This window comes from Amborella trichopoda, chromosome 4 (genome assembly GCF_054954075.1).
Source record: "Amborella trichopoda isolate Santa Cruz 75 chromosome 4, AtrichopodaSantaCruz75HAP2 v2.0, whole genome shotgun sequence".
NCBI lineage: Eukaryota > Viridiplantae > Streptophyta > Magnoliopsida > Amborellales > Amborellaceae > Amborella > Amborella trichopoda.
In genome coordinates, this window is record NC_142339.1 from 47,372,569 (window position 1) to 47,395,362 (window position 22,794).

The 22,794-nt window shown below is 37.5% G+C and overlaps 1 protein-coding gene across 2 annotated transcripts in view; it reads left to right on the forward strand.

Moving 5' to 3' along the window:
* The window catches only part of LOC105420820 (transmembrane protein (DUF872)), a 28,864-nt gene extending 6,422 nt beyond the window's left edge, over positions 1-22,442 (forward strand). For both annotated transcript variants that reach the window (XM_020668630.2, XM_011625943.3), the window contains exon 3: positions 21,862-22,442. In XM_020668630.2, coding sequence (XP_020524289.1) covers positions 21,862-21,941 — 80 coding nt within the window. In that variant the 3' untranslated portion in view covers positions 21,942-22,442. The remainder of the gene's footprint in view (positions 1-21,861) is intronic.
* Positions 22,443-22,794: the final 352 nt, after the last annotated feature.

The following is a 22,794-nucleotide window of genomic DNA, read 5'->3' on the forward strand; positions in this document are numbered from 1 at the left end:
TGGCAATTTTCTGGTTTGAGCAATTGGTTTGTATCACCAAAATATGCCACAAAATGCGAGCGATCCCATGGACGTTTTTCATATGTGGGCATTACCTATATTGCAGAGTAAGTATAATAGGGCGGTCTCTCAAATAGGCCCTTGTTAGAACTTAGTACCAATAGCAGTGTTCCAAAGCTCAAGTAGTCCCGACTCAGACGCACTCAAGTTTCTCGGAATTGACACCCTACCTACTCCAGATGACCCCAACTTGGGTAACTTGAGTCTTGACTGATTCTGAATGAGTCTTCTTGGGCCTGCCTGAGTCTTTATTGAGTGTATTCTGTTCTTTAAGAAAACTATCATTTTGGTGCGGGTCTTGACTGGTTAGTCTCAGATTCGGCAAGCCAACTTGGACTCGCTTCTTGGCCAAGCTTTTGAAGACTATGGGCATACATTAATGGATAAATAAAGTTCTAGTTGCAGTATGCTCTCACGAGTAGTGTTCACATAGTCGTTTGGAACGGGAGTGGATGTGGGAGTTGGAGCTTGGGACTGACCCATGATTGAAGCCCCCTACCTTGGGAGCGTCTGGGACCATTGTTCAAGAAGCGGTCCTGGGAGCAGCTTGATATATGTATTGTAAAGTGATGTAAAATGATTTAAAAATTGAGGAATATATAATTTATAATCCACTTTCTAGCATTATCTACACATGCATAATGAGAACTTTGTAGCCTGAGAGCCGCATTGAAAATTGAGAAAAATGAGATTGGAGGGCCATGATAAGAACCGATTTAGGAGTTGCTCGAGTTCCTGTGTAGATGAGACATGCTTTAAGCAAAACCACTTGGTTTTGGATAACCTTGATGATTTCCCCACTTCGGGCCTATCTGAGAATAGGGAGTCTCCTAGGTCCTAGCCGATTCGGGCAATTCCAAGTTGGTTTGCCAATTTTCAAGCACTTGTGCAAACCATGATAACTAGAAAATTGTCGAAAAGTAAAGGTAGCACAAAATCAAAGATAACGTGTTCAAAATTCAAGAACTTTTGAAACTTACCCTAGGATCTAGATCCTTTCAAACCATTATCACCCCCATTTTTAGTGGGATCACGATCCCCTTCCAAAATAATTAATAACCCTTGTAGTCAAGGATCGCGATGCCTAGAACATAGGGATCAAGCCCTTGACTAGGAGAGCGAGCTCTGCTCGGTTTTGGATCAAGGATCGCCAACATGAGATTCGAAGGGGGATCGCCACCCCCGACGCAGCTCCCCGCATCTATTGTTTTGCCATACTTCTGAGATAGAGATTGGAGAGAAAAAGGAAGAAGAAGAGGCTAAAGGCATGCACTATTTCAAGTTTTCATTCTCTTCTTATTATAGAGATTGTTATATAGAAAATTTTGGGCTAAAAAAGTAATCTATTTTAGATATTGGAAACAAATTAATTTGATAAAGTAAATTATACCTTATCGAGGAGAAAGATAGGTTTCATACTTCATGAAGAAAATATAGAATATACATTAGCCTATTGGGAACCCAGATAGAAAAATGATGAATAGCAAATTCTTGTTTTTCATGATAAACCATGTTGAAACATTTTGTTATGTAATGTGATGGATAGAATCAAGCTATTAATTGAAGGTTGTAAAGTTATCAAGTAGATGTATTATGCATTACAACAAAAAGATAATTTTGTGTCATCGACTAAAGCTATTATTTTAAATTTCATCAGCCATGAAACGAGTGAGACTAGTACACTGACATTATGCTGACATCATCCTCAATTTATTGCTGCCGTTTCTTTTTATTTATTTATTTATGGATTTGGGAAGAACATTTTAGGGATTTTTAGTGACGTTTAGGGATGGAGTGTCACTTTGGAGAAGTTGTTTTGGTTTTATTTGATGAGTAGCGGTAGATTGGTACTTTAATATTATTCGAGTTTAGGAGATAGGTTATTTAAAACTTCATTAGGAAGTTTGAGTTAGTTTTTGCTGATTTTATAATTGTAGAGAGACTTTCCTCTGCAAATGGTTAGGAGGGGCAATTTGGATCAAGTGGAAGGCTCTAAAAAGGTATGGGCAAGGCCCAAAAGGATATGGATGGAAGTATGAGAAGAGAATGGTGACTTATGGTGTGACTAAGGGTATGGCCCTTGGTAGGGCAGAATGGCGGAGTACGATTCGTGTCGCTGACCCTAAATAGTTGGGATAATGCTCATATGCGGATGTTAGAGAGACTTCTTTCCATTGGAGCATCTCTGTCTTCAATTTTCCTGAATCTATTGAATTTTAAGCTGTATTTTTTGTTGAATCTTGTTGATTTATACTTTATGCTGCGTCAAATGGTATTAGAGCATATTGATTTTCTTTATGCACCGGAAACACAAGAATGGCTGTATCAAGGTTGCAAGGAAGAGGCTGTATGAGAGGAGGTTGCGGTCGTGGCCAGAATTAGACCCACGATGGTTTGGAGGCTGTTCTTAGAGATTCGAAGCACTTGTTGCTGAGTTGCACGAGATCCAAGATGACACCTTAGAATAGCACTAGTGAAGGGGTGAAGGCATGGATGATGACGTGCATTCTTAGGGTTTAGGACGTAGACCAGATTTGAATTCTGATGATGATTCAAACTTGTATTGCCTAGGATCTCATTGGTCACAGTCAAGGAAACCCTATACCGCTTGAAGATCGGTTAGTGCAGGCACATGAAAGTTCTGAACGAGGTATTAAGGTTGATGTTCCTTTTTTTAAAAGGAAATTACAACCAGAATACTTTCTTGATTTGCTAGCAAATGTCGGACAATTTTTTCAATGGAAGGATACAATGGAGCATAAGAAGGTACAACTTGTAGGTACTTGCCAATGTTTAAAAAATTGTATCAGTGACCAAGATTGCCCAGCTGGAAAACCAGTCTGGATCAGTGGTCCAAATCTGTGAATTGGCCGGATCACCACTTAATTGTTTTAAAAAATAGCTAAAATTTCTTAAAAATCTAGTTTCTTACATTTCTAAAGAAATTGGGGCTATCGCTTTGTAAATTTTCAAGATTTTATAAAAAATATGCAAATACTGAGAACCTGTTTTATGCTTGAGTGTTTGTTGACCGCTACATCCATTTTATGGTCAAAATGAAGTTTAAAATGCAACTCATTGCATTAAAATGGATCTCCCTGACTCAATTTTTTTTTTTGTAAAAACATTTTTTAAAATCTCCATTACCACCCTTGTAAAATTAGGGGATCTTTCCTACTCATTTTTTATTTTTAGTTTACCTGAAAATTAATTTATTGAATTACTTATTTCTTCTGATTCATATTTTTACTGTATTTAAGTGTGCATAAGTTTGAGGATCAAAGAGTTTTTTTTTTTTTCCCATCTTTTTTTAATGGGACTCCCTCATTCGGTACATTGTTCTGTTAAATTTTTCTAATTTGTTTTTTTCTTCATTTGAACTTGATCTTTTTTTGTTGTAATATTTTTTATTTTTTTAACTCTGGACAGAGAAACTTTTAACTCTCCATCTGATCATTTTTCTAACACGCCGTTACTTTTTTGATTCATTTTCATCAAAATCGAATTGGCCAGATCGGCCCTTAAATTTCAACAGTGAGTTAAAAGATTTAGGCCATCTATGTTGCTACATTGGTCTAACACGCCATTAAATTTTCTGTGTTTTATTTTTCTAAATCTTGTTTCTTTTTCCCATCACCACTCTTAAGCGCCTTGTTGGGGTCGATTTATTTTGGCATGCTTTGAACATGATGACGGGAAAAGAGAAGAACGGGAGGGAAGTTTTTGAATGTTGTGGCACTTGATTTTTTTTTTTTTTTTTAACTTGCATGTTTGTTTGCATATTTTTGGTTGGTTATGGTATTTTTTCCCTCTCACTTTTGAGTTGGTGATAGTTCATTTTTTTTATTTGTTGCTTAATAGCTATGAGTTTTTGTAGCCTTCTTTTTTATTGATGTAAGTATCCCTTATTATATACATATTTTCCTAGGTTCTAAGGTCATTCTAGTTCCTCAAAATCCCTTTGTATATTTTAGAGGGTGAAAAACTCTCCAAATACTTTTTTTCTCAAGATCGAAAGCATTTTAAATTTCTTGCGGAATGAAAAGATATATTTCCTGATGCTTTTTGGAGCTTGGAGTGGTCATATAGGAGCACTTTTGGCTACCAAAGATCATGAGTTTGGGCCGATATCGGTTTTATTTCGAAAAGGTTATTGCATTGCTATACTTGAAATGTTTGCTATTTTTTTGTGTAATGCATTATGATTTGATATTTATTTAATTTTTTTTTTTCTGTTGTGATATTTTTACATGTTTGTAGTTGAAAACTTGATATTGTATAATGTGTTACTTTATCATTTGATAGCTGTTTGTGGTTGAAAACTTGATATTTTTACATGTATATTCGTGTAATGTTTTACTTTATCAGTTTATGTAATATGCGCATGGAGTTTTGTTGCCATTTGTTGATGTCTGTGTCTTTGTCGTCGTTTATTTATTTTTATTTTCAGGGGTTGTGTCCCTAAAACAGCCCTAAGAACTCCCTAGGTGGCCTAAACCCCTGCCATAAGAACTCCTTGGTGGCCTAGCCTATCCTTGTTCTAGGCTGCCTAGGCAGTCAATCCCCCAAACTGCCTAGGTGGGCACATCTGACTTTTAAATATTGCCAGCCAATACAAATTCCAAGGATGCAGTGGAACAAAGCTCTAATCAGTGGCATGGTGAGGAAAGAGGTAAGTTTAAGGGCCAAACCTACTAATACAGGCCTAGTGCAGCACAACAGTCCCAAAACAACAGTAACCTAGCAATATGTTTCAAGTGTTGCGAGCCAGGACATAGGTCCTATGATTTCCCAAAGCACTAAGCTGAATCCATGGAGGATAATGAGGAATACATGGAGGTTAATGAGGAAAACATGCACATCGAGGAGGGAGTGAGGCTGTCACTGCGGGAGGTGAAGAGGACACATCCCAATGATGGTGAGCTCTTGGTGATTTAACCTATCCTAGCTGCACCCAAGGTTGTTGATGGGCCATTGCTGCGCACTAACATCTTTTGCTCAAGATGCACATTGGGAAGCAAGGTATGCACCATAGTTTCAAAAAGTGCTAGGCGGGTCCTAAGCGGCTTGGGGGTCCAGGTCGCCTAGCGCCTAGGCAGGCGCCCAGAACCTGGGCGGCCCAGTTGAATCCAAAAATGATTCAACAGTTATATATTGTATAAAATATAAGAATTAAGTATTTAGGGCATGTCAGAATTGAAATTATACTACACATTAGCACACACTCCATAAGCATAACTATAAGTCGATCCATAATCCATATCCAATTAAAACTTAAAATTTACCATTCATAGTTCAATCAAAGTTCAAAGTTTAATAACTATTCAACATTCATCATTCATCATCAGAAAAATTAGGGTCAGCTGCATTGACATCATATTTATCAAAGTCGTCACCCTCCTTGACATATTGGTCGTCCTCCTCCTTCTCTGCTGAATCTGCCTCTTCTTCCTCCACCCTCATTCTCTGTGCAGAAGATCTAGTGGCTACAACCCCCTAAATAATACAATTTATACAAGCAATAAAAAAAAATTTCTTTGAGTTTGATTGCTCAATCTCCAAACTTTCACCTCAAAGATGCTTCTAAGGACTCAAAATCTTCTAAAAACCCACTCAATAGATTTATAAAACATCAAAAATTAAATCTAATATCAATGGGTGATGTTTTGATTAATTTCTCATAACTGTGAGAAACCTTTCGATCATAAAGTAATCAACAAAAAATTGTTTTTTTAGGGCTTTCTCTCTCTAAAATGGGCTCCAATATGTTTTAGATTTCAAATGGACCTAAAACACCCACTTTTGGCCCTTTAGTATAAGAAAAAAAGACAAAAAATGCCCTTTTAAAACTGTTTTCCGCCTCTAGGTGGGGCGCAGTCCCTGGGCGGCCGCCTAGGCAGCTTCTTGGGCGCCTAGGCAGACGCCCAAGGACGACTGCTTTTCTAGGGCGCCTAGGCCTGGGTGATGCGCCCCCAAGCCCCTAGATCCGCTCAGGCGGCCGCCCAGGTGCGAGGTGGTCTGCTTTTTGGAACATAGGTATGCACAGTAATTGTTGATAGTGGGAGTTGCCGGAATATGGTTTCCCAAGAGATAGGAAGCAAACTGAAGTTAAAGATAGAGAAACACGACCAATCCTACAAGAAACTGTGGTTCAAACAAGGTAATCATGTTCCTGTTGATTCTTGTTTCTTGTTTTCTTTTTCTATTGGTACATGGTATAACGACTCAGTGTGGTGTGGCGTATTACTAATGGATGCTTATCACTTGCTATAGGGATGTTCTTGGTGGTACAATGTTTTCAGCCATTAAACTTTTGCCTGGTACCTAAGACCTACTATGATACCTAGACCTATGTTGTTCCATCACTGTTGACTCCCAAGAAAGATGGCATCTGGCAAATGTGTATGGATAGCAGGGCCATACACGAGGTCATGATCAGTATAGGTTCCCTATACTCGCTTAGATGGTAGGATGGACATGTTATCGAGACCTAAGGCGTTTTCCAAGATCGACATGTGAAGTGGCTATCATCAGATCAAAACTAGACAACGAGATCAATGGAAAACAATGTTCAAGACTCAAGAGTAGTGTCACATGGACACCAAGATGGGTGTCGATCTGTAGTTCGTGTCTAGGTGTTTATAACGTAGGGCCAAAAACCTTGTACTCGCCTGACGTGTCCGTACAGTGTATTATAATTTGCTGTAACGTATTAAGCTAAGTGTCGAGTGCTGTCGTTGCTTGCCTTAGAAATTTGTTGTTCCTCTGTTGCTGCATGCCTTTGAAATTTGTTGTTTTGTTTTGTTGCTGTTGTTTCGTGTTTTTGTATCAGAGCGATAGTCATCTATCTGTTTGATAAATATTGCACTGTAAGTATCTCTTTTAATTTTAAGTCTTTATTTACTTGTTATTTGATCCATAAATTGTTTTTCTAAAATCCATATACCTGCGTTTAGCACCTTGTAGTCCAAGCCAATTAAGCCTGTAGTGCTAGTAAGGCCAGGACAATTATAGGTCTAAGTATCGTAGGAGGTCTTAGGTACCAGGAAAAATTTTCATGGCTAAAATAATTTGTCTATCTAAAGATCTAAAATTAGAAGAAAATAGTTACGAGCATAATTATCATATAGATACATCTTCTGAAAAGGATATTAAAAATATAAGTAGAAGTCTAAATGGTTTAATGGATATATGTAATAGTTGGTTTCGTATAAATTACAAAAATCAAGTTGATAACCATAAACAAATAATAAATAAAATAATATATTTGGAAGAAAAATTAGAAAGTTTGGGCGCAATAAAAAATATTGATTTAAATCAAGAATCTAAAACACTTCTTTCAAATGTGAACTCTTCCTTAATAAATAGTACATCTGACTCGTAAAATCCATATGAACCTAGAAAAAGGTTATTTTATGGAACTGAGATATTAACCCTAGAAGAAAATGAATAAAAAAACTTTGAAGCCATCAAAGAAATCAATGAATTCTGGAAATCAAGATACATAAAGGAAAAAGACGTAGAGATAAGAAACAATCTTATTTCTAATATACAAAGGTTATTTTCAGAACATGACGAGCTCATGTTAAAAAATAATTATCGTCTAGTAGTCAGCTTAGATGATAGTGACGCAGAATCAGAAAAGATTACTGCAAGCGAAGTAAATGACTCTAATTCTGAAAATGAAGAATCTTAAATTAAGGGAAAAAGAAAAATTGAAGAGCCAGATCATTTGGATTCTAACCCAGAAACCAGGCATTGGACTCCAGAAGAATTCGAAAACTATTTAACAAATCTTAAGCAAGAAGATTTTCTCCAAAATGAAGAAGAAAAACCTTCCCCTTCATTTTCAAACCCTATACCCAGAAACAAATATCAATAGGGATGACCTTAATAAACAGAATGTAACTGTTAATGGTACATATCTCGATTTGAAAAATATTCCATTCGGAGAATATAATCAAGCCATTAATGATTGGGCTCAATCTATGACACTAGTCATTGTTAGTAACAAACATTTCTGGTCCCAAGATGACGCATCAGATTCCTTGCCTCTGGTGCACTGAAGGCAGTTAAGGAATATTATGGGTCATCTTTGGACCAGAAATGTTTGTTACTAACAATGACTAGAGTCATAGATTGAACCCAGTTATTAATGGCTTGATTATATTCTCCGAATGGAATATTTTTCAAATCATGATATGTACCATTAACAATTATATTATGTTTATTAAGGTCATCCCTTCTGATATTTGTTTCTGGTATTTTTCTCCGTCATTTTGGAGAAAATCTTCTTGCTTAAGATTTTTTAAATAGTTTTTGAATTCTTCTGGAATCCAGTGCTTGGTTTCTGGGTCAGAATCCAGATGATCTGGCTCTTTAATTTTTCTCTTTCCCTTAATTTCAGATTCTTTATTTACGGAATCAGAGTCATTTGCTTCGCTTGTAGTCATCTTTTCTGATTCTATGTCACTATCATATAGGCTAACTATTAAATGATAATTATTTTTTAACATGAGCTCTTCATGTTCTGAAAATAACCTTTGTATATTAGAAATAAGATTGTTTCTTATTTCTACGTCTTTTTCCTTTATGTATCTTGTTTTTCAGTATTCAATGATTTCTTTGATGGCTTTATTCATCTTCTTCTAGGGTTAATATCTCAATTCTATCAAATAACCTTTTTCTAGGTTCATATGGATTTTTTGAGTCCAATGCACTATTTATTTGGGAAGAGTTCACATTAGAAAGAAGTGTTTTAGATTCTTGATTTAAATCAATATTTTTTATTGTGCCCAAACTTTCTAATTTTTCTTCCAAATTTATTATTTTATTTATTATTTGGTTATGGTTATTAACTTGATTTGTGTAATTTATACGAATGAACTATCACATATATTCATTAAACCATTTAGACCTCTACTTATATTGTTAATATCCTTTTCAGAAGATGTATCTATATGATAATTATGCTCGTAATTATTTTCTTCTAATTTAGATCTTTAGATAGACAAGTTATTTCAGCTATTAAAATATTTCCTGGTACCTAAGACCTCCTACGATACTTAGACCTATAACTGTCCTGGCCTTACTAGCGTTACAAGCTTAACTGGCTGGGACTACAAGGTGCTAAACACAGGTACATGGGTGTAGAAAAATTTTTTATGGATCAAATAACAAGTAAATAAAGACTTAAAATTAAAAGAGATACTTATAGTGCAATAATTATCAAACAGATAGATGACTATCGCTCTGATACCAAAACACGAAACAACAGCAGCAAAACAACAAATTTCAAAGGCATGCAGCAATGGGGGGAACAACAAATTTCAAAGGCACGCAGCAACAACACTCGACACTTAATCAGTAACAGCAACAACAAACTTGTTTACAGCACTATTTGCTGTAGTATGTTTTGATGACTTTTTTTATTTATAGAAGTATAGATAAGTAACATTTGATCCATTTGAGGCAAGTTCCGAAACATTATGGGCTGAAAAGTTATTTATAATCTTAAGAAGTGTTCATTCTTGAAGGATAGTTTTATTTTCTTGGGACATATATTGTCTGCTGAGGGGATTAAAGTGGATCAGAATAGCAATCATTGACTGGCCGGCACCGACTCTATCGGGGATGCTTGTAGTTTCACGGGCGCTGTGTTTAATTGGTGTAGTTCATTAAAAATTTCAGCAGCTTGGTGGCTCCTATGACAAAAACTATGCATAAAGGCAATTTTATTTGGATAGATGCAGCCAATGATACCTTCCGGTTGATTGAACAAAAGATTTCATGGCAGCAATTTTGGCATTACTAAATTTGGACAAAGTTTTCAGGTGGATTATGATGCATCACATGTTGGAATTGGGGCTGTTTTGAGCCAAGTGAATAGGTCGTTACTTTCTTCAATGAGAAGTTGAGTGATTCCAAATCAAGATATTCAACATATGATTTGTAGTCCTATGTGTGCAGGTACTTAGGCGATTATTTAATTCAACAGCTGTTCATATGGAATTTTGACGATTAGGCTTTGAGATTCCTAAGTACTCTGAAGAGTTTGAAAACTTTGAATAGAAGTCATGCTAAATGGATGTTGTACTTGCAAGAATTTATATTCGTGATCAATCATAAAGTGGGAAGTGAAAATCAAGCAGCAGATGCGTTGAGCAAGACATCCATGGTTGAAACTGTCCTACAACAGTCTGCTACTGCATATTTTACTAAAATTGTTGGAATAGGTATAATAAGAAGACCCATAAGCTGCTAAGCATTATGTTTTGCAAGATGGTTTTCTCAGGGGAAATTGCCTCTGCATACAGATATCATTGAGATTGGAGGTACTCTCTAAGTTTCATGGTGGTGGACTAGGAGCTCACTTTGGCAGCGACCATACTTTAGCTTTGGTGGAGGACCTGTATTTTTTGGCTGTGACAAAAGAGTGATGTTGCGCGGTAAGTGGACAGATGCCATATAAGCCAGCTTACAAAAGGAATGACTTAGAACACTGGGTTGTGTACTCCATTAATGGTACCGTGATAGCACAGGAAGATGTGAGTGCCAAAAACAGCCAGGGGAATGGACTCTATCTTCATAGTAGTTGATCATACCTTGGATGCAGATCAAGATACGTGCTTTATGAGCCACTTTTGGAGGACCTTGTGGCAAAATATGGGGACAAAACTGTAGTCCAGCTATTCGTACCATCCTCAAACAGATGGTCAGTGAAGGTAGTTAGCAGGAGTTTAATGAGGGAGATTTAGTGCTGACCATCGCAGCGATAAAAAGAGTTTAATGAGGGAGATTTAGTTATTGTCTACCTATGGAAGGAGAGATTTCCTCGAGGGCAGTGCCATAAGTTGGAGTTTAGGTGCATAGAGCTATGCCTTATTTTGAAGAGATAGAGAGAAAAGATGTATAAAATGGAGCTGCCAGCAGGTTGTGATATTTCACCCATATTTTACTTTGAAGATTTTAATGACTGTCATGGCGAGTATGGTGAAGAGATGAAGATTGATTGACAGAACCAATTGCTAGATGTCGAAGCTCAGGTGATTGATTCTCTTTCCATTAGGACTATTACCATGAGGCGTGCACTATATACATATTATCTTGTGCGCTGGAAAGACAAATATAAAGCAGAAGATTCGTAGATTTTGGAAGCTGAGTTCCAAAGGGTAGATTGTGATAGGTGGAAGTGATACATCGAGCATAATTCGAGGGCAAGTATTTCTAACTAGGGGGGTTGATGCAACCATGTTGATGTCATGTAGGCATCTTTGACATCATTATCAATGATTTTTTTAATTTTATTCATGGAGTTGGGAAGGACATTTTGGGATATTTAATGATGTTTAGGGGTGGCGTGGCACTTTGGAGAAGTTGTTTGGAAATTATTTGATGAGTAGGGGTATTTTGGTACTTCATTATAATTGTGGTTTGGGAGATTCATTATTTAAAACTTTGCTAAGTTAATGTTAGTTTTTTTGGAATTTATCATTGTAGAGAGACTTTTCTCTATTGGTGAACTGATACAAACTTGAGGGCAGGTTCTTCTAACTAGGGGGATTGATGCAACCATGTTGGTGACGTGATACATTGAACATCATTCTCAATGATTTTCTACCTCATTTTTGTTTGTTATTATCTTATTCATGGAGTTGGGAACAACATTTTTGGGTTTTCTAATGATGTCTAAGGGTGGCGTGGCACTTTGGAGAAGTTGTTTGGAATTTATCCGATGAGTAGGGGTAGTTTGGTACTTTATTATAATTGGGGTTTTGGAGATTGGTTATTTACATCTTTGTTAAGAAGTAAGTGTTAGTTATTCGGATTTTATCATTGTAGGGAGACTTTTCTCAATGGAGCTTCCCTAGCTCGAGTTTATTGAATCTATTGAATTTTAAGCCCTATTTTCTATTGAATCTTGTTGATCTATACTTCGTGCTGCATCAACTAGTTCCATAGATGAGCATCTCAATTGGATGTGTTTGTTGGCCAAAGGTTTGGTACTTACTAGGTATCTAATATAAGAACCTGTGTAAGTGGTTAAAATATTTAGAAGTAGAAAGCAGATCTTGGAAAGTTTTAGTGCAATGTTTGTCTCACAACACAATTGTGAAAAAACTGAGAAAAAAAGTAGTGAAGATAACTGCAAACCAAATGAGAACAACCAAAATCTTCCTAACAAGAAATTCAGGAAAAGGAAAATAGAAAAGTCAATATCCTAAAATAGGAGGCAAATATTACCCTTGTGGGAAATGAGTACATTTGAGATCTGAATGCCCTAATAAGAAAAAAGTTCTTGAAATACAAAATTGAGATGCTGTATGTCAAGCTTTAATTTAGATGGCAATCTTGAGAATTGATGGGTCACCTTGGACCAATAAAAATTATAAAACACAATTCTAGTTACAAAGAAGGCCTCTTTAAATTTAAGGAAATCATTACATGTACATCTTGGCGTCATCACAAAGCTAGAATTTTGGAGGAATGCTCTAGAATCTAAAGTTTTTAAAATTAGTTGGACTAAGACAAAGTATATGAAGTGCAAGTTTAGTAATAACGGGAGTGGAGACGAGGAAGTAGTTAAGATTGATAGCCAAGAAATACCAAAAAGAGTGCACTTTCGATATCTTGGGTTGATAATCCAGGAAAATAGAGAGATTGAGGAAGATGTCGCACATAGAATTAGAGCTGGGTAGGCGAAGTGGAGATGTGCAACCGGAGTTTTATGTGATCGATGCATACCAATGAAGCTGAAGGGCAAGTTCTATATGATAGTTGCGAGATCAGCTCTGCTTTATGGGGCAGAATATTGGGCGGTCAAGAAATAACACACCCATAGGATGAGTGTAGTTGAGATTAGGATATTGAGATGGATGAGTGGCAAGACAAGAAGCAATAGAATTTGAAATGAATACATTCAAGACAATATAAGTGTGGCTCCAACAGGCAATAAGATGAGAGAAAGTAAACTTGGAGTGGGCTGGTAATGTGCAGCACAGACCCAGTACATCATCTATAAGGATTTGCGAGTTCGTTCAAGTAGAGAGCTTAAAAAGGGTTAGGGGTAGGCCCAAAAGGACATGGTTGAAAGTAGTGAGAAAAGATATTGGGACTTATGGCCTCACTGCAGGTATAACCCTTGATAGAGCAAAGTGCTAGCCCAAGATTCATGTAGTCGGCTGTAAATAGTTGGGAAATGGCTCTAATGACGATGATGATGATGATGATGATGTACATCTTGGAAAGCCCAAAGGATATCGTTGGAAATAGTGAGGAGATATGGTAACTTACGGTTTGATAAGGGTATAGCTCTTGATAAAGAGGAGTAGAGTACCATAATTCGTGTAGCCGAAACCAAATAGTTAGGATAAGGTTCGGATAATGAAGATGATAATGATGTATATGTACATCCTCTATCTGGAAATGATTTATATGCAGAGGCATAAGGATTCAAGATCTACAAGGTAGCAATTTCTTGTTGAAAGCATTTCTATTTAGAATGTGGTCTATATGCATCAGGCTGTTGAAATCTTAGACACAAGCGATTTTAGTATATTTACATGAGGGCTGATTTCCATAGGAAAACATGGACGATTTCTTGTGTAAGAGCTCTAGGTGATGATGGACAATGTTAATAATAGAGGTTCAACTTCTCCTATGGGGCTTCTTGTATAAGAATTATTCTATCATATTTGTGACATCTAAGGCTAGGGCATGCAAACAACAAGGATTCAAAGGTTACCATCATTTTGGTTGCAAATAAAAATCAATCCGCACTTTTTTTTAATGCAAAGGGCCATCTTCTAGATTTTCACAAATTGTATTTGAAATAATTTGTAGTTTTGGGTAGTTTGGCTGCCAAGTCAAAGTCTCGACCAGGGTTTTTTCTTTCTCTCTCATACACTTTCTCTCTCATACACAAAAAACCTAGGTTCTCAATCTTTTTAGCAATTCCCTACCTCTCTCTATCTGAATACACGTGGTTTTCCTTCTCTCTCTCTCCAAAAGTTGAGCGAACCAAGAACCCATAATGGAACAGGCATTGCCATTCCATTAACTACTATCCGCCAATCATGCTTTTGCAATATCTCTCTCATGCTTCCTCCTTTTCAATCCCTCCAGGAATAATCGAAACCCCATGTGTACCCTTCCATCCTCTGCACACCAGATGTGAGGCCATTATGCTTCAAAGACCAGAATCATGGCGACCCATCACTAGGCCCCAGTAAAAACAAAACCTGCAGCTTATCTCTCACGTGGCCAGTAATGACAAACTCAGTAACACCTCTGTCTTTCAAGTTAGAATGCAAACAGACCATCTCTTTAGAACAGCAGAACTTTCTTTCTTTTAACACTACTAATGACTTCTCTCTCTAAGGGCTAGTGAGATTCTCTTTGGGTAAAGAGCTTCGATAATAGAAGTCACATTCTCTCCCCTGCTGCTTTAAGAGCAGCAACCTTTCCCTCTCCTCCATCTCTCTCTCTCTCTCTCTCTCTCTCTCTCTCACCAAATTGAGATCAAAAGCAACAATTTCTCTCTACATCCTCTCTTTTACTCAGTTTTTAAGGTATATATTCTACACAATCTCTGTTTTGATCTTGAGATGTTTCTACTTATGTGATATTTTCTACATTTTATTGTCCATTTTTAGGATGATTATTTGATGAAAATTGGTAGGGATTAGATATGTTGGTGTTGAATTTGAGTTTGAAGTTTGGAGATTTTTGGAATTTGGATTGGTTTGGATGAACGACAGTTTGTTTGAATGAGATTGTGGCGTTTGGGATTTTGAATGTGATTTTATTGTTGTTTTTGCTATTCTCTCTCTTCATCTCTTACTCTCTTTCTAAACTAGTGTTCTCAAAACCGGCTGATCTAATCGCTAACCGGTCGGTTAGATCGGAACCGGCCAGCGGTCGGTTCCGATTTTGGGCGGTTTTGGTGATCAACCGATATTTGAATCTTTAAATAAAGTACTACTTCAAATTTATATCAAATACATTAGAATGGTTTATTGCTTAGCTTCGATGATTAAGTTTTATATGAATCATGGTTCGAATCCCGCCGCCAGCGTGTTTTATTTTAAGAATACATTTCGTTGGTTCAAAAAAATTACTTGCCCATTGGAATCGAACTAGAATCATCTCTTAAAGAAGTCCTTTATTATCAGACCCACTAACCAATATGCCATATACTACTTAGTTGATAAAAAAAAGCGACTATATTATATATAACTTAATTTTTTTTCATTTTCTTTTAAAAAAAGAGTTTGTTAAGTCGACTTTTTTAACACTATTTTAATATTCTTTACATTATGGCAAAGATTAAAAATTTTTTTGGTCATTGATACTCGCTTTTATATTTGCTTATCTTTTTCAAAAAATTTTAAAAATACCCCTAGGCACAAATCGATTCGTTAAAATCCATTTTTTTTCATTAATTTTCAACTTCATTTGAGTGTGTTTTGTTTTAATCACATTCTTTATATGCTTTTCATATTTTAGTAGATTTTTTTTGTATATTTTTTATTGTTTTCAACGCTTTTTTTATCGTTCAGAACGTGCCCGGTTAGAGCGGTTAAATCGGCTGGTTTACCGGTTAGGCCAGTTAAATTACTTTCGGGCCCATGTCTCGTTAACCGCTCCGGTTCGATTTTGCGAACACTGCTCTAAATCTCCTGCCTCTTCAAGGTTGTAGAATTGCATAACTCTTCAAAAATTGCTCCAATTGCCCTTTTAGACCCCTTTGTTTTACTAAATTGTATCTATTATGGATTATCCAAATCCAAGTTATCAGCTACAATTTATTCTTACTTGTAGTCCATTGAAGCGAAGAGAGAGAATTCAATGTTTAGTTCTGTTTTTCTCCCTTCGAATTCTTGGGGGGTTACGAAACTTCGTTAGTTGTAGCAATGCCATCATATCTCTCTCTAAAATAAACTCAAAGACTCAATAGCCTTTCCGAATCTTCATTAAGCTAACATAGCTCCAGTAGTGAAAAGGGTTGTTCCCTTCGAATTCTTGGGGGGTTACTCAACTCCATTACTTGTAGCAATACCATCATATCTCTCTCTAAAATAAACTCAAAGACTCAATAGCCTTTCCGAATCTTCATTAAGCTAACATAGCTCCAGTAGTGAAAAGGGTTGTACTCGACATTTTCTTTGGCAGAAAGATCACCATATTGCCCATGAGTGATTCCCGAATTGCTTCATAAGCTGCTGAGCTTATCTAGGATATTCAATTGCCTCATTTCTGAGATTAGAGGATAGGTCTACAAGAGCTTTCCTTCCGCAGTCTCTTCGTGTTGCCATGGGTTTATCAAAATCACAAACCCTAGGCAGAGAATCAGTAAACATAAGCAAGATCCAGGCTGAATTTAGCAAACCCTGAGCCTAAATGAGCAAAATTTTGGCTGAATCAGCAAACGTTGGACCAAATTCACCAAACCCTCGACTTGTTTGTAGGTTCCTAGCTGCTGTTGAAGGAACCTGAGCTTTGATACCAAATTGATGTAGGAAATTGAAACAAAATAAAATGAGCAATATTTCAGTGCGACACAAGTAATCTCTTGGAGAAACCCAAGGGTTCTCCTACACAAAACCCTAACCAAGGATTCTAGAGCAAAGCTCTCTTCCTTTGTTTCAGAATCACGCCAATCTCGTTACAACCCTTCACCAATCCCTAATTATAATAAAGACCTTATTTAGACCCTAAGAAATCTTAACTCAATTGAAAGGGGATGATCATGTATATTATAGGAGTTACAGATATATGGTGTTGGGGTGTATTGTAATTTTTAGACTGTCCATTCCAACAAGGAAAAGATCTCAAATCGTATTAAATGGGGAAGCCAAGTCAATGGTTTTAAGTTACCTAATATTTCTTTTTTGCCCCTTTATTCTCTCTATCCTCTCTCCACCGAATTCAATAATTATTTTCCCATCTTTCCCAACCTTTCAAGACCTTCGTTTCTGAAGAGAGAAGGGAGAGTACAAGAAAACGATGACCAGAAAGAAATAATTGAGAGAAGATTTGATTCAAGAGGAAAGGAATTCAATCTCCACCTATGTTCCCTGATTTTCAAAATGAAAAGATCACCATTTGCTTCATTGAGGCTTTTAACCTGCTACTTGCTTCTGAATTGACGATTGAAAACCTCAAAGCAAGAAAAAAATGATTGAATCTAAGTCAGCATCATGTCCTCCACCACCGCCTTAATTTCCTTCCAAGCCTTCTTAGAGACCAGCTTTACCTTCACAAGAAGCAGAGGCTTTGGAAGCTTTCCTAAAGATGTGAAGTACCCTTATCTGGTGCCATGATCATAAGAAGGCATTGGAGGTGGATTGATGCTATTGAGCAGCTAATGCCCTAAAATATTTTCATACATTTTTTGGTCAGGGCATCATGTAAATGAAAACAAATTATTCAAATGAAGAGAGATAAGGGGAAGATGAAGAGATGGGGTTTTGAGTGAGGAAGATTGCTTCAAAGAGAGGTGAGAGGTTAAGAGAAGAGGGAGCTTGGAGACAGAGATTAGCACAGAGCTTTGTGGATGCTAGAGAGTGAGGGGTAGAGAGAGAAGCTTGGTTCAATGTAAAAGTATAAAGGAATTTTTAAAAAAGAAAGGATGAAAATGTTCCCATACACCACAAGGTGTATTTATAATACATACAATCGTTATTAAAACAGAGGTCTTAATTAAAATAAAATTTATAATGACATTTTTGCCCTTGATGAAGTAAAAGTACTTGACGCACTTTCCACATCATTATGATCATTATGGTATACTGAGGTTTCATCAGTAATGGTTTTGGTAAAAACATGCGGAAAAAAAAAAAGATTATGGAATGACTTGTGGGAGAGCGACTAGACCTTTGACTCTCTTCCCCAGGCTCTATGCTGTCGCCAACTCCTAGGACATCCTGGTGTCGCAATCCTTCGAATTAATTGAGGCCAGATAGTATGGCCCCTTATTCAGGAGGATCCTCCTGGACACAGAATCACCGGAGTTTGTAAACTTGTTCACCACCGGAGTATTAAAAAAAAAAAAAAATGTTCACCACCAGTCTCACCTCATCGCTGGGTTTGGTTGTGACCAAAAAAAATTGGGTATTAACCTCAGTACCCTCTCCCCCAGCCACAGTAAGAAGAGTTTGCTTTGTCCCTCCAGCCTTGAATAAAAGCCTTCAACTGGCTTGTTCTACCTAAGTAGGTTCATATTGAAGATCAGCTTCAAAAGACATGGTTTCATTTTTCCAAAAGATGTGTAATGTGTTTGTAGGGTGAGGTGATAATCAACCACCTCTTAACTTCTTAGTTGCTAGAATTTTCTAGGCAGCTACTCTACAGAGATTTGGCTGGAGTCGTTCCGCTTGCTGTTAGTGGCCTACTTCTCACCAGCATACCCTCTTATTGGTCATTTTCTTTGGAAAGCCGCACTGCTAGCTGCTCTCTGGGTTACCTGCTAGAGCCCAACTCTCAAATTTTTAAGGGCAAAGCAACAACCCTTCATAAGTTGGGGCATTGTATCCTATTGTCTAACATATTTTGGGCTAGAAACTACAACGGCGTCCAGGAATTTTTCAGTTGCTGATTCCTGCTAAACTGGAAAATCATCTTCTCCTCCAGGCCCATGTCTGGCACTTGATCTAGCTGCTGGGTTTCTCCTCCTGATGGGATCATTACAATGAACTTTGACGGTTGCTTCCTTTATAACCCTGGGCCACCAGCTGTAGTCCTTTCCCAAAACAGTTCTCGCTTCATCTTGCTTTCATTTCAGGGCCGGTCATGATGGCTAAATTATTTATGGCGAAGGCACAGGCCCTATTGGGGGGCTTGTGACTTTTTGGTTCTTCTTGGGATCCAATCTCTTGTAGTTGGAGACTCAGAAAATATTCTTTCATGGGCGTCGAAGACTTACACTGTGCCCATGGAGGTTGGTATTAACTACAAGTGTTTGGACATAATCAGATCATTCCAGATCACCTTCAAGCAATCTTGGAGATTAGCTAACTCATAGGTGGACACGTTAGCAAGACAAGGTGATGTGTCCCAAGGTTCTACAGTGACCACCACCCTCCGTGTTCCCTATGCGGCCTTTGTTCCATCCCATCCCCTTCTTTCCTTTCCTGCACCCTCTCGTTCTCGTTCTCTCTCTCTCATACCTTCACTCCTGATCATCCCCCACAACGTCCCCCCCCCCCCCCCCCCGCCCACACACCCTCCCCCCAAAAATAGAAGAAGAAAAAGCTAACAATTTTGTAATCACGTGCAACTTGGACATCTTGTACGATTTTAGTATAATATAGTCCAGTTTGTCCAAACGAAAGAGAGGTCTGATACCCATTGATGTGAATCACTCCTAGAGAGAGTTCAAGTAAACAATGAAGAACCAGTAGTTATTGTAGCGAGAAAAGAGCTATGGCTCTTTAATTTCTTGAACAAAAGGATTGCAAGAGATTGAATCCTTTGTCCCATTCATTCACATTACTTGACACTAAGACATAGGGACCAAGGCACATTGAAGCCAAACTTTTCCCAATTCTGACTGATTTGGATATTCAACCTTCCTTAGATACATATATATGGATTCCTAGGAAAAATGGGAATGCAATGTCCCAAAATTATGTATACTGCCAAAACATTGAAATCCAATGCTGTCAGGTTTTGCTTTGGAGGCTTTGTGGGTTTGGTAGAGAAAGCGAAGCCCTTCGGTGTTCTGCCAATTCGGGGGAAGGCTTCAGGCCTTTTTCTTTTTTGATATTAAAATAATTGGAAAGCACTTTGGTGCTTTGACTCATTGGCGCTGGTGTTGATGTCCCCTGCCATATTGGAATTTGATGCACAAATTTGAAACTTGAAAGAGAAGAAACGACGCAAGTTCCGACATTGGTGACTTGGTGTTGGTTTTTTAATCTGGAGATGTTGAGTTGAGTCATTGAGATGTGGTAGCAGGAACTGAGAGGAGTGAAAGAAGAAAAGGAGAAACTGAAGAAAACCTTAGTTTGTGAGAAAAAAACAAAAAAAGAGGGTGTTTATTCGCCCTTCTCTGAAACGGGGTTAAAATTTGAAAAATTTCAAACTTATTTGGCTATTGTTTTAAAAATATTTACTGTACATTTCTAATTTAGATATGCCCCAAGTCAAATTAAAATATCCTGAAGACCCTCTTTAATTACCCCTTGAAATGAAAAAATTATGGGAAATGCCCTCAAACAATGCCACTGAATCTCACCTCTTTGGCTAAGGAGGCTGAATCTGGCTGAAGTGGCCTGAAGACCGAATCATGCTAAAGAATAGGTCCAGGTTTTCGCTCCGTGTCTGGTGAGAAAACTGAAGTCTTTGCCGTCTCTGATCAAAAGCAAAGCCAATCAACACTGTCGAAAACACCTCACAGAATATTGGACACTTAAAAGAGGAAGAATGGCTAAAGAAGTGCAAAATTCCCCTAAGAAGCAAGCAAAGGTTTTCTTGCTTATAGGCAAGTAAGGGCGGCGGTTAAATCTCTTATTTGGGATGCTAACCTGGGTTCTGACTCTGTTCTAAGGTCTTGGTAAAGTCTCCTATTGGGAAGTGAACCTAGCTCTTTAGTCCTCCCTGCTTCTAGAAAGGTTGCAATGATTCCTGTTGAGGGCTCGCTTTTTCTTTTGCTTAATCTAGAGTAAAGGGAGATGTTTCCGAGTTCTGTCTTGTGTCACAAGGGAGCTTTTCTTTTGAGTGACCAATCATCCTCTTAGCCCAGCAAGCTTAGGCTCGAAAGCCAAGAAGCAATGGTTAGCACATCCGTTTTCTTCTCTGGCTCGAAAGCAAGAAGCAATGGCTATGTTATCAAAAGACATGTCAACTGCTGGATCCTCCCCTTTTTCTTCTCTTTGGGCTACATGTTAGTGCCTGACGGGAATTACCTTCAAGGTCCAAATATAGCCCAAGCCCATTGTATGCGTCCTTTGGTGAAGTTCCATTCCAACCTGAGTTGGCCCTTAGAAACCGAATGTGCCGATGGCTTACGATGCTCATGAGCGATCCTAAGTGATATAATCTCCTACTCAAATAGTAGCATGAGCTCAGAAGTCAGTTTACTGGAGTCTCTTGCCTCATCATCAGCGTTCTGCTTGAGCTTTGTTTAGACTCTTTGGGTTCCATGCACTCATGCATCTGAGAAGTGCATAACTCCCCTTATTTTTTGTGAGGCTCTTCCATTAACAGTATTGGATAGTCCAAGTACATATGATCACACCTTCAAATATCAGTCGTTTACGATGTAACTTAATTACAGAAGTTGGAAAGTCATGAATATGCTCCAATAAAGAGCGAAGATATCTGGCAGCCATAACGCATAAGTCTTATAAGTTAGATGATATCAAATTTATCATCCATAAACAAACTCAAACAACTAGCGTTTTTATTTTGAATAATATTTAATCCCTGATTTGTGTATGTGTGATGAAAATTGATGAATTGTGATACCATTTGTCCTATTTGGTGGTGGGGAGACCCATGAATTACTCCAACTAAGAATATATATCTCTTACGAACTTCCTGTCATCTCGACAAACTTCAAACCAAAATGACCCAAAATATGAAGATATGCACTAAGGTATGGGATAGCCAATTAACTTTTCCTTACAAAGTTGATCATTTGTTCCGTGGTCATCATCCACCAACTGTTCCGAGTCAAGACTAACCTACCGGATTTTCCACTTTTGATGACACTTTTCCTTGCATTCAGTATTTTCCACTTTGATGGCACTACACTAATTTTGAAAATCAAGACTAACCAACCAGATTTGGTTGCAGGTTTTTATGAGACCAGGATAGCATACTATTCCTGGAGGGGCGCCAAAGGCTATACGTTTTCGTCTATCCCAGATTATTGAGAGTTTCTTATCCTGTTATGACATATCTTCCTGTTTTGGTATGTATGCTAACAAGTCTCTTTTTGGTTTGTTTCTGGCTCTGTGGAATTTATATGAAATTCTGTTTCTGTGGATATTGATTGGAACACCGGTCGGATGTTGACAAGAATGCCTATTTACTAAGCGGTGTATGGTATGTAAGCATCGTTGGGTTTCACACTGGCAATCAAATGAATTGGACATTCCTAGAGAGGTCAATATTTATGCTGAAGTAGTTTCATATGGTGCCACAAATGAGTACTTGTGTCATTTTTAGAGGGTTGATGTACATAATGCCTTTTTATGAAATGCTTTTAAAGAAAGCCGGCCTGTCTGTAAATGCTTATAAACTTCAGAGATTTGTATGGGACAATAGGATTTTCATGTAAAAAAAATGTGAAAATGCATAATAGACATAACATGGAAGGTTGGTAGTTTTCTTTTGGTTGATGACCAAAATAAAAAAAGAGTTATTTCCAGATATGTGACATGGCTTCTTGATCTTATCTCAAATTTCCCATCATTCTTTTGATCAAAGTTTAAATAGCCCATTAAATGGCATATCAAAGTGGGTTTTTAATTTGTTAAAATACGCAATAGTAAAATGTTAAATAGTTCAACTGTTATGTATATTTTTATAAATTTCCCTTATTTTTTTTTTTTTTAATCTATTTACTTTATGGATGGTGTCACAAGACCATTTATCTTATCCTGCAGTCCTGGCAACAAAACCAAAAACAAGGTTGACCAGGTTCGGCCTTCGTTTGTTCACTTGAGGGCAAGTTTGCAAGCATAAAGAACACAGTCCATTATCTGGAGAAGGCCAATGCCAATG